The sequence below is a fragment of the Pteronotus mesoamericanus genome, unplaced genomic scaffold (genome assembly GCF_021234165.1).
Source record: "Pteronotus mesoamericanus isolate MK-2021 breed Mesoamerican mustached bat unplaced genomic scaffold, CSHL_Meso_final contig_116, whole genome shotgun sequence".
Lineage (NCBI taxonomy): Eukaryota > Metazoa > Chordata > Mammalia > Chiroptera > Mormoopidae > Pteronotus > Pteronotus mesoamericanus.
In genome coordinates, this window is record NW_026555027.1 from 11329112 (window position 1) to 11341385 (window position 12274).

General features: G+C 40.1%; 1 protein-coding gene across 1 annotated transcript; it reads left to right on the top strand.

Annotated features, from left to right (window-relative positions):
- The first annotated feature begins 1934 nt into the window (after positions 1-1934).
- LOC129072970 (vomeronasal type-1 receptor 3-like) lies at positions 1935-2903 on the top strand. Its single transcript, XM_054576595.1, has one exon. It carries the CDS (start codon positions 1974-1976, stop codon positions 2901-2903), a length of 930 nt encoding a protein of 309 aa, XP_054432570.1. The 5' UTR covers positions 1935-1973.
- The last annotated feature ends 9371 nt before the right edge of the window (positions 2904-12274 follow it).

A 12274-nucleotide genomic window follows, 5' to 3' on the forward strand; every position in this document is an offset into this window, starting at 1 on the left:
GAGATGGAACAGTCAATGGTGGCAGTGGGTGGCCGTGTGCCTCAGGAGGCAGCACGAGGAAACCGTGGTGTGGATGGAAGAGTCTTATGTGTTGATGCAGGTGGTGGTTACATGAATCTCCACCTGTGATGAATGCACATGAGACTATATGTACCCATTTCATCATCTCACAGTATTAAAATTGTATGATAATTATGTAAGATGCACCATTGGGGGGAACCGGAAGAAGGGTCACTGGGATCTCTCTGAGCTACCTTTATGTTTTCTGTGAACCTGTATTTCAAACTGAAAGCTTAAACTTTTAAAGAAGGTTAATTTTTCATGTGTTTAAAGTTGTTGATGTTACATCATTGGATATGTACTTGGAATTCAAGAAGAACTTTAGATTTGGCCATTGAAGAAGACAATGCAATATGTTTGTTTTACAGGAACATTTCAGAAACTTGAAATTCAGCTCTGAGCTTTCAGTCACCACCCCAGCATCAGGGAGGCTGCCCTGACCCAGTATCGCACTGAACTTTGTGACTGTCAGCTGGGAGCCTAAACTTCTGATGAGCTTCCCATCATTGCTCTGCAACCCTGAGGAATAGTTTCCCTCTTAGTTCAACTCCGAAGTGCTCCATTAGCTCACGGGGTAATTGCATAGTTCTAATTGATGATCCTAATTACTCATCAGGGGACACATTGCATTAGGAGAGCATTAGTTTTCTGTGGACATGCCAGGCTGAGTCACTGTACACAAGGCAATTTCCATTTTGGATAACAAAGTGGCTACTTCCCAGTGGGAGATGAAGTCACTCAACCCCTCGTCATAAACCTGTTACCTGCTCTTGCTCTTTGTCACAGCTGAGATCGACCCACCTGCACCGGGACACAGGGACCGGCTTTGGCAAGGATGTTGCTGTGACTGGTGGGTTGGGGTAGCAAAGGAGATAGTAAGTGTTTTCCACAATTTATGCTATTTGTTTTATTCTCTTCATTCCAAATGTGAACTTAATGTTATATCTATGTTCCCCTCTCTTTCAGCTTTCTTCTCTTTATCAATGTTTTATGTACAGTCAGACTTTTTTTTTTAATACCAGCTTTATGAATTTCTTTTTCCTTTTTCCTTTTTATTTTTCTGGTTAATTACCCATTTTTAAACTTTTTCTTTTCTCTTTTTATAATCTCTGCTTTGTTTTTAAGTTATTTTCATTTTTCTTTAATTTACATTGATATCAAAGAATCTCCCAATGTATAACTTAGATAGTTTTTGTTAGTTTACTATTTTATTCACACATACTTGATTATAGATTGAAAAATATGATGTGCTGGTCTACTATCCTACCCAATGAGCATAGTGGCTCTTTGGTCAGTCCTCTTTGGTCATTCCTCTTTGGCCCTTTGCCTTTTTAGCGCTCGTCCAAACAGTAATCTATCTACTTTTTGCTTCCCTTTGTTGGCTGCACACTCTCTTCAGTTTTCACTCACTTGTTTTAAGGGCATCATTTAAAAACTTGACTTGTTTTATTTCTTTCAAGTATACATTTAATCCTTTTCTTTACCAATAATTATATGCCATTTTCTTCGTTGTTCTGTTTATCTGATTCTGCAACTTCTATCAGTCCTTTTTCTGGCTACTTATAGTGTCTCTGATGTTTCTAAGATTTTTTTCTGCCATGAAGTAATTTTAGAAGTATAATTGTTGTTCTTTTTTCTTACTTGTTTTCCTTTTTCAATGCCTAAGTCTATTTTTTCGGCTAATTTCACTTGCATACCCCATTCCATTCTGCATATGTGAAACTGAAGGTGTGTTTGTGGCAAATAACTCTTGCCTCCATAGGGTTTGATATTAAATTCATTTTTATGTATATATCCCTGAAACTTGATTAACTACTTCTCAGTCTTAATTATTTTTAATGTTTACATTCTAGTGAAATTGTCTATAGGATGTGCTGACCTTGTTTGGAAGACCTAAGAGAGACCGACAGACAATGATTTCCAATGACACCCTTTTTGGGATCTTCCTCACCATTCAGACTGGTGTTGGTTTCATGGGCAATGCCTTGCTGTTTTCATTATACATGTACACCTTCTTAATTCTCCCTCGTCAGAAGAAGCCTGCCGATGGGATCCTTGCCCACCTGACTTTGGCTAATGCCCTGACCCTCTTATTCAGAGGGGTTCCAAATATAATCTTTTCCTTTGGAATTAGACCTGAGGTAGGTGATATTGGGTGTAAAATGGTGCTCTTCATCCAGAGAGTTACCCGAAGTATTTCTCTGAACACAACCTCTCTCCAGAGTACATTTCAGGCAGTGACTATTGCTCCAAACAACTCTAAATGGGCCTGGCTCAAGAAGAAAATCTCTACACTCATTCAACCCTCTTTAGTTTTCTTCTGGGTCATCAACATTGTCATCTATGCTGAGGTTTTCGTAAGAACTGTGGCCAAGAGAAATATCACTGATGCGACATGTGGGTATAATACTCCTTTTTGTCAAGCCAGTCCATGTGTCCCCCAGGTAGCAATGATATTTATCAGTACAGTGTTCACTCAGGATATGTTCTTTCTCTCCCTGATGGGATGCAATAGTGTCTACATGGTGACTCTCCTTTTCAGACACCACAACACAGCTCAGCACGTCCGCAGTAGCACCTTGTCTTCCCGAAGCTCCCCTGAACACAAAGCTACCTACATTGTTCTCATATTGGTTTGCTGCTTTATTTTCTCTCACTGGGCCAATATTATTTTAATTGCTTATTCACAGTTTGTAGATAAGAGAAGTTGGCAGCTGGACAACGTTAATAACTTTATTTCATCATGTTACCCGACCATCTGTCCTTTTGTTCTGATTAAAAATGAGAATAGACTTTCCGGAATGAATTTCATCAAAATGAGGACCAAAGTTTTTTCTCATTAAAGAGCATTAAATATTCATATGAACATCCCCAGCATCCATTTTCACAGAAGGCTAATATCTGTGTGTCTAGAGTCACATCCATGTGCTTATCAATGGCCTGAGTGACATATTTAGTCTCTGTTGTACTGAGTTAACAAGGTGAAGAAGCATAATCAATGCATTATCAATCTATGAAATATTTGAGACATTAAATGTAATGGTTAGAGTACAATACTGTTATATGTGGTTGAAATTTTAAAAGAAAAACATATATAATGTGCAGTGTTTTGTAATATGGGTAGGATTATGAAATCATAAAATTATAAAAAATGATAAACCAGTGTATTCTTGTGGCCATAAGGTAATTGTAACACCAAATTCGGTAATGAAATATATGTGTCTATGAATTGTCCTCCATTCTTTTTTATTTCAGAAATATTTTTGGTTTAGTTTTTAAAATAAATAAAATTCTTTAGATGTGCATATCAATTCATAACTGTGTAATAATTATTCACCTCCAATTAAGATAAAGCAGGAACACTGAGCAAAAACCAACATTTTGTCAGGAGGACTGTTGAACATCCAGGCAAACTTGGGCTTTGAATTAAAGATTAAAGAACCAGGAGACCAAAAGGTCAGTGCTCAAGATCTCAGCACCTCCTGATGGAAGAGCTTCTCTTCACTTCCTGTCACTCCAAAGGATGAATGCCAAGCTTATGGAACAGCAGCAGTGTTTGTGTTAGGTGGTTTGGTGTTGGGGTTAGGGGGGAAGTTAAGTTTCAGGTTCAGGCTTGTGTTTAGTGCCAGGGTTGAGAGTGAGGTTTGGATTCAGGTTAGGATTAGAGTTAGGGTTAAGATAGAGATTAGAGTTAGATTTAGAATTAGAGTTGGGGAATCTAGTTTGGGTTGCGTCTTGGGCCGAGTACAAGGCTTCAAATTAGGGTTTATGGTTGGGGTTGGTGGTAGGTTTGGGGCTAGGGTTGTGTTGGGTTATGGAAAGTAGTTTTTTTTTTTTTTCTGTGCTTTTTGTTTTATACTTAATAATTTTTTGCCATTTCAAGAGTATAATGTTTTATTTTTGTTTTGTTATATAGTGTTATAGTTTTGCTCTTATCTTTAGATATGAGATGTTTTGTCTTACTTCTGTTGTATTATAAAGTTGTGTTCTAACTTTTCCCTTTTTTAATTCTTCACCCATGAGTATGCTTGTTGATTTTGGAGAGAGGGGAATGGAGAGAGAGAGAGAGAGAAATATTGATGTAGTAGGTAAACATGGAAGAGTTTCTTCGAACACACTCTGACTATGGACTGTACTCTCAACTGGGCATGTACTGTGCTGGAGAACCATAACCAAGGCCTTTCAGTTTGTGCGATGTCGCCCAATCTGCTGACTTACACTGGCCACAGCATCATTTAAAAAGTAAAAAATTTTATTGTTCAAATACATTTGTCTTCTTATTCCTGCCACCACTTTCTCCAGCCCCACCCTCAATCCTTCCTCACTTTGGCTTTGTCCATGTGTCCTTTATACATGTTCCTTGATTTGACCCTTCCTCTTCTTTTCCCCATTACCCCGCTCCTTCCTTCCATATCATTACTGTCAGTTTCTTTTGCTTTCAATGTTGCTGGTTATACTTTGCTTGCTCACTTGTTTTGTTGATTAGGTTCCACTTATAGGTGAGATCATATGGTATTTGTCTTTTGCACCCTGGCTTATCATAATGCTCTCCAGTTCCATCCATGCTGTCGCAAAGGATAGTAGCTCTTTCTTTCTTTCTGCTGCATAGTATTCCATTGTGTAATGTACCATAGTTTTTGATCCACACACTTACTGATGGGCACTTAGATTGCTTCTAGTCCTTGGTTATTGTAAATTGTGCTGCTATGAACATTGGGGTGCATAGGTTCTTTTGAATTGGTATTTTGGGATTCTTAGGGTATAATCCCAGTGTTGGAATCACTGGGTCAAAAGGCAGTTCCATTTTCAGCTTTTTGAGGGAATTCCAAAATGTTTTCCACAGTGGGTGCACCAGTCTGCATTCCTACTAACAGTGGACCAGGGTTACTTTTTCTCCACAACCTTGCCAGCACTTGTTGTTTGTTGATTTGTTTATAATGGCCATTCTTACCAGTGTGAAATGGTATCTCATTGTGGTTTTAATTTGCATCTCTGTGATGGCTAGTGATGCTGAGCATCCTTTCATATGTCTCTGAGCTCTGTGTATATCGTCCTCAGAGAAGTATCTGTTCAGGTCCTTTGCCTATTTTTTAATTGGATCATTTGTCTTCCTGGAGTGGAGTGGCGTGAGTTCTTTATATATTCTGGAGATCATCCTCCCCACCGCCCCACCTTTTTTTAACAATGGCCATATCTGTGTACCAGCATCTGTGTTTAAAAAGTCCATTCTTTTTCTAATGAATGGCCTTGGTACCCTTGTGAAAAATAGTTGATCATAGATGTATGGGTTTAGTTTTGTATCCTCAATTCTTTCCATTAATCACGTTCTATCTCTCTGCCAGTGCCACCCTGTGTTGATTACTGTTCCTATGCAATACAATAGCCCCTGTTATCCACAGGGGATCTGTTCCAAGACCTCTGGTGAATGCCTGAAACTGTGGCTAGTACTGAATCCTATATATACTGTTTTTTTCCCATAAATACACACTTATGATAAAGTTTAATTTATCAAATAGACACAGTAAGATTTTAACAACAACATCTAAGAGTTAAAGGGAACAATGATAACAATATACTGTAATAAAAGTTACGTGAACATGATTTCTCTTTCTCTCCAAATATCTCATTGTACTGTGCTCCTTTCTCCTTCTGTGTCGATGTGAGACAATGCAGTGCCAACGTGATGAGATGGCCATGTGGTGAATGGTGTGGGCTTTGTAATATAGCATTAGGCTTCTAAAAGGGTCACTTGGACATAGCAGTGCAGTAGTGCAGTCAATCTGATGACTGAGACGGCTATAAAAAGACCAAGGAGGAGATAGAGTATAGAGTGTAGCTGCACTTGACACAGGAATGATTCATCACCCAGGAGGGACAGAGTGGAACAGCCCAAGATTTTATCATATTAATCAGAATGGCATGCGATTTAGAACTTATAAATTGTTAATGTCTGGAATTTTCCATTTAATATTTTTCGGTCACAATTGACCATGGGTAACTGAGACTGTGGAAATTGAATCTGCAGGTAAGGCTTGAGAGACTACTATATTTTTTATACGGGATGTAGAAATCTTTCTACCTCATTCTTCTTTTTCATGATTTCTTTGGGCAATTCTAGGTCCCTTGCAATTTTGTATAAGTTTTAGAGTCAGATTGCCAATTTCTACATAGAAGTATTTTGGGATTCTCATAGCATTATTATTAAACTTGTAAGTCATTTTGGGGAGTATTGCCATCTAGCAAGGATAAAAAATCTGATATGTGAACATTGAATGTTCTTCCATCCATTTACATTTTAAGATTTTTCAACAATATTTGTAGTTTTTAGAGTATAAGTTTTGCACTTCTTTAGAAAATATTTCTCAGCTATTTTATTCTTTTTGATGTTAGCTTGAACAAAATTACTTTCTTAAATTTATTTTCAGATTCTTTATTACAAGTTATATTAAGCTGCTCAAGCTGTTATAACAATATACTGTAAACTGGGTTGTATAAACAATGGACATTTATTTTCTCACAGTTCTGGATGCTGGAAAGTTCCAGATAAAATTTCTGTCAGAGCTCTATTCCTGGTGAGACTACTCTTCCTGGCTTGCAAATGGCCACTCTCTTGATTTATCCTAGTGAAGGGGGTGGGGGAGAGATGGATGTAGATAGATCTGGTGTCTCTTCTTTTCTTATCTACTTCTACTGGGTCAGGGCTTCATTCCAGGACATCATTGAACTTTAATTACCTCCTTAAATGCCCTATTTCCTATTATACTTAGAACATTAGGGGTTCCACATATAATTTAGGGGAAGAACAATTCATTTGAGAGCACAAGGGTAGAAATAACAATTGATTTTTAATTTTTTTGTTATTTTGCACCCTTGCCACACTGTCATTAGTTCTCATTTTTTTAATGAGTTCCTTATGATTTTTCTATATATAAGATCATACATATCACCTGTCTATACAGAATTTTCCTTCTCTCTTTCTAACCTGTACTCTTTTTTAGTTAAGTTTCCTGCCTTGTTGCCTCAATTAGCACCTCCAGAACAGTGTTGAGATAATGGCAAGAGTTGGCATCCTTGTGTTGCTTGATCTTAGGGGGAATCATCCACTCTTTCTGAATAGAATGTATGTTAGCTGTGGGTTTTCTATAGATGCCCTTAATCACCTCGAGGAATTTCCCTCTTCCCTGGTTTGTTGTGTTTTTATCATGTGCTGGTGGGGTGGAGGGAAGACATTGGCTAAGTAGTGCTGCGTATCTTGGCAGAGACAGATGGTTGAACTGATGGACATGAGCTCCTTGCTGGATAGTGAAGCAACCCTTGAGGGAAGGAGACAAATAATGCTACCCAACATGTGTTGATTACCTATCATGTGCTGGGCATTCTCCTTAGTGTTTTGCAAGCTCGTTTGATTTAATCACAATAATTCTATGATGCAAGTGCAATCATTATCCTCATGTCACCTATGAGGAAACAGAGGCTCCAAAGTTAAATAATATATCTGGTTTGTAGTAGAGCTGGGTTTCAGATGGACTCCAGAGCCTGAGCAGTTAGGGGAGGACAGCAAGCGCACTGGGTGGGTGTCCGCAGCCCATGACTCTTGGCGTATCCCTTCCTTCCGTGGGCTTCAGATTCCACAACTGTGCAGTGGGCTGTCAGTGATGTGGAACCTGCTGCTTTCCCATTCCAGCATCTCTTTTCATGCTCAAGACCAGCACGTCAGCTTCCCTTTGGGAACGACTTCTTGCCTGCTTTCAGACCAAAACAGTTCCTGAGGTTTGACCCCACATTCCATCTTCTGGGTACTCTGATGGGTTAAAAAATGACAATGTGACCCAAACAAGGCCAAAGGCATTTCATGGAACCCAAGGGAAGGAGAAACCCTTCCCAGCAGAATGGACAGTGAGTGGGTGTTCTGTCTGACATTGCTGGAGGTCCCTGACACAGTGAGAGAGACTGTGCCTGTGAATGGGGCCACCCAAAGGCTGTTAGCAGGATGGAGGGCTGGAGAGGGACCAGGTTCCACTGTGAGAGTTTGAGAACCTGGACCTAACCCATATCCAAACCCATTTTTAAACTCGCCTCTTGCAAGTATTAATTTATTTCTGCCATTTAAAAATTATTAATTTATTTTACTTTATTTATTATTTATTTACTTATTTTACTTTATTTACTTATGTCTGGGTCCTTGCAATAAAAAAAAATTCTCGCTGACACATCAGAATTAGTAATACTTGAGGCTCCCTTCACGTGGCATCCTCACTGGGTGGGGCGCAGCTAGGAGGAAGGAGAGATGAAGACATGGGTTGGGTCAGATCTTCGGGGACCTCTGACCCTCTTCCTTCCCTGTCAGAGAAGGAAACCCCACAATAGCAAGAGAACCTGCAGAGAAAAGAGGTCCCTGGGTGACTGATTTGTTTGTTTGTATATTCCTTATCTGAAGGTCAATTTTATTAATTTTTTTTTTTTACTATGAAATTACTCATTTCCTCTAGGTTTCCAGTTTGATGCACTGGGTTTTTCACATTATACTTTCAATTTCTCCTTGCCTTCTAGTTTGTTTGTGGTTTCTTTCTTTCTTTCTTTCTTTCTTTCTTTTTTTTTTTACAGAATTGTTACAATGGAACAAATGTTACATTATTATTAACTGGTGTTTATAATTTATCATGGTTCCTGCATTCAAGGCTCAGTCTCAGTGCTGGCACCTCTCTCTGTTAGAGCTGTCAGTGGTCTTGCAACCACAGAGGTCAATGCTGACAGCTGGGGTACCTGGCGACTGAGTTGAGGTGGTAGGACAGAAAAGGACACCAGGAGAAGAAATGGGGCCTGCAAAAGAGTCTCGACACTGCTTGACTCTGACAGACAATTTATTCTCCAGGCTTGGGTCGGGGGAGCTGTTGGTAGTTCTTAGGCATGGGAAATGATAGAATTAAATCCCTAATTTAGTGATCAATCTGATCACAATGTGGAGGTTGGAGAGAACGAGAGAGAGGCAGGAAGCAGAGAGACCAGTGAAGAGGCTGATGAGATGATGCTGGCTGAGCTGAGGTAGGGACCATGAGTTTGGTAGCCTCTCCCCCTCAGTCCTTTCTCTAACCTTACAAAGCAAATCTGTATAAAAACAAGAATGTGTCTCTAGAAGTGTTACCAAACAAAAAAATTGTCGTTTGGCTGCCTGTCGCCACAAAAACCAAACTTGTGAAGCAGATACTGGTGAAAAAGGAAAGAAGTTTTATTCAGGTAGACTCCTATCTCAAAGCCCGTCTCCTCAGCAAGACCAAGACAAAAGCCAGTGTCTAGAGTTTCTGCTCCAATTTAAATTACAGTCCACTGGAGCCTACAGGCAGCTGCTAAATTGCCATAGGATGGGGTACCTGGGGTACCCATCCAGGTAGTGTAGCTTGTTCCTGGCTGCTGTTCATTTCAGGCTGCCTCCTGGATCCTGCATGTGGATCCCACACAGCCATGGGACTATGTGGCCACATAGTCCCGTGCTCCTGCGTAAGAGATCATGTGAATATACTGGCCGGCGCATCACCAGATGGGTGGGGGCTGGGGGACAGAGAGAGAAAGGGAGAAGGAGAGAGACTCCATCCTGAAGAGAAAAGGTGCTGCGTGAGTGCAGATCACAAGCAAGCATGAGTCATGAGCCAATGAGCCACTAGGAAGAGTGAGCTTCTTTTTTGTTCCCCTGGGATTATATTAGTTTGGGTGTGGGACGGATCAGGTGTTTTTGCACACTTTGGGTGGGCCCGCCTCCCAACCAATCCCCTTTTTTCCCAGGCTAGACTGCCAGGCCTCTTTGGTCCAGCACCTTCCCTGCTGCCATTTTGATTTCTGTGGCACATAGTCCCACACTCAGTCTGGTGCTGGAAGGTGGGGAGGGCTTATTCCTCTGTCCAATTATCCTGTTAGCCTTTCATATGCTCAGTGTAAGAACCTCCTCTGTCGCCATCTTGGCCGATGGGCGAAGACTCCCTGGTGCTCTTGACAGACAGACTGTCTGCTGGTAACAGAAGCCTTTAAGGGTCCAACCTGTGAGTCCTTTTGAAAAGTTCCAGCAGGGCAAACACAAAAAGAGCCTTTGTGGTGCATCCCTATTCTGTTGTTATGTGATCAGGCCAAGTTTCACAAGACTAAGCCAATTTTAGAAATAAATCATTCTTCTGTAATTATATTTGATAGAAATTGGGGTGATTATTCAGAAATCAAAGGCATTTTTGTACACCAGCAATGCAATAGAAGAAGAAGAAATCAGAAAAAAAATACCATTCGATATAGCAAGAAGAAAAATAAAGTACCTAGGCATAAATTTAATCAAAGACATAAAAGACCTGTACACAGAAAACTATACAACATTGAAAAAAGAAATTAAGGAAGACACAAATAAATGGAAGCATATAAAGTGCTCATGGATTGGAAGAATTAATATCATCAAAATGTCCATACTACCCAAAGCAATTTATAGATTCAATGCAATCCCTATTAAGATACCAATGACATATCTCACAGAAATAGAACAGACATTTCAAAAATTTATATGGAACCATAAATGACCCCGAATAGCCGTAGCAATTTTGAGAAAGAAAAACAAAGTAGGAGGGATCACAATACCGGACATCAAACTCTACTACAAAGCCACTATACTCAAAATAATCTGGTACTGGCACAAGAACAGACCCATAGACCAGTGGAACAGAATAGAAAGCCCAGAAATAAGCCCAGGTCTCTATGGGCATCTAATATTTGACAAAGGGGGCAGAAGCATAAAATGGAGCAATAATAGCCTCTTCAACAAATGGTGTTGGGAGAGCTGGACGGCTACATGCAAAAAATTGAAATTGGATCATCAGCTGACACCATACACAAAAATAAACTCAAGATGGATAAAAGACTTAAATATAAGTCGCAACACCATCAAAGTCCTAGAGGAGAACATTGGCAGGAAACTCTCAGATATCCCACGCAGCAATTTTTTCACTGCTATGTCTCCTAAAGCAAGGGACGTAAAGGAAAGAATAAACAAGTGGGACCTCATCAAAATAAGAAGTTTCTGCACGGCAAAAGAAAACATCAGCAAAATGAAAAGGGAGCCAACCGTATGGGAAAATATATTCGCTAATGATACATCAGATAGAGGTTTGATCTCCAAGATATATAAAGAACTCACTCGACTCCACTCCAAGAAGACAAACGGTCCAATCAAAAAATGGGCAAAGGACCTGGGCAGATGCTTTCCCAAGGAGGAGATACAGAGGGCCCAGAGGCATTTGAAAGGATGCTCTGCATCACTAGCCATCAGAGAAATGCAGATCAAAACCACCATGAGGTACCACCTCACACCGGTCAGAATGGCCATCATAAACAGATCAACAAACAACAGGTGCTGGCGAGGCTGTGGAGAAAAGGGAACCCTAGTACACTGTTGGTGGGAATGCAGACTGGTGCAGCCACTATGGAAAGCAGTGTGGAATTTCCTCAGAAAGCTGAAAATGGAACTGCCTTTTGATCCAGTGATTTCCCTGCTGGGACTATACCCTAAGAACAGCAAAACGTCAATACAAAAGAACCTATGCACCCCAATGTTCATAGCAGCACAATTTACAATAGCCAAGTCTTGGAAGCAACCTAAATGCCCATCAGTAGATGATTGAATCAAAAAATTATGGTACATTTACACAATGGAATACTACGCAGCAGAAAGAAAAGAACTACTAAACTTCGCAACAGCATGGATGGACTGGAGAGCATTGTGCTAAGCGAAATAAGCCAGGGGGCGAAAGACAAATGCCATATGATCTCACCTATAAGTGGAACCTAACCAACAATACAAAGATGCAAGGAAATTAAGACCAGCAACACTGAAAGGAAAAGAAATCAACAGAGACAAGAGGGAAGGAGGGAGAGGGGGCGGGGAAAAGGAAGGGAAGGGGAAAGTCAAGGAACATATAGCAAGGACTCATGGACAAAACCAAAGGGGAAGAGCTGAAGGAGGGAAGGAGGAAGGGGGCAAGGGAAAATGGTGCGGGGGAGGCAGAGACAAATGTATTTGAAAAAATAAATTAAAATAAAATTTAAAGAAAAAAATAAAATTAAAAAAAAAGAAATTGGGGTGAGTGTAAAAACTGTTTCAATGGAAAACTACATTCTAGTCTTGTTCCTTGTCTCTGAGATTTTGTTATCTACCTCAGCTTGACTGGACCCTGGATTCTTCTAGTTC

Coding starts and splice junctions, on each gene's coding strand:
- LOC129072970 (XM_054576595.1), top strand. CDS start 1,974: ATGATTTCCAATGACACCCTTTTTGGGATCTTCCTCACCATTCAGACT.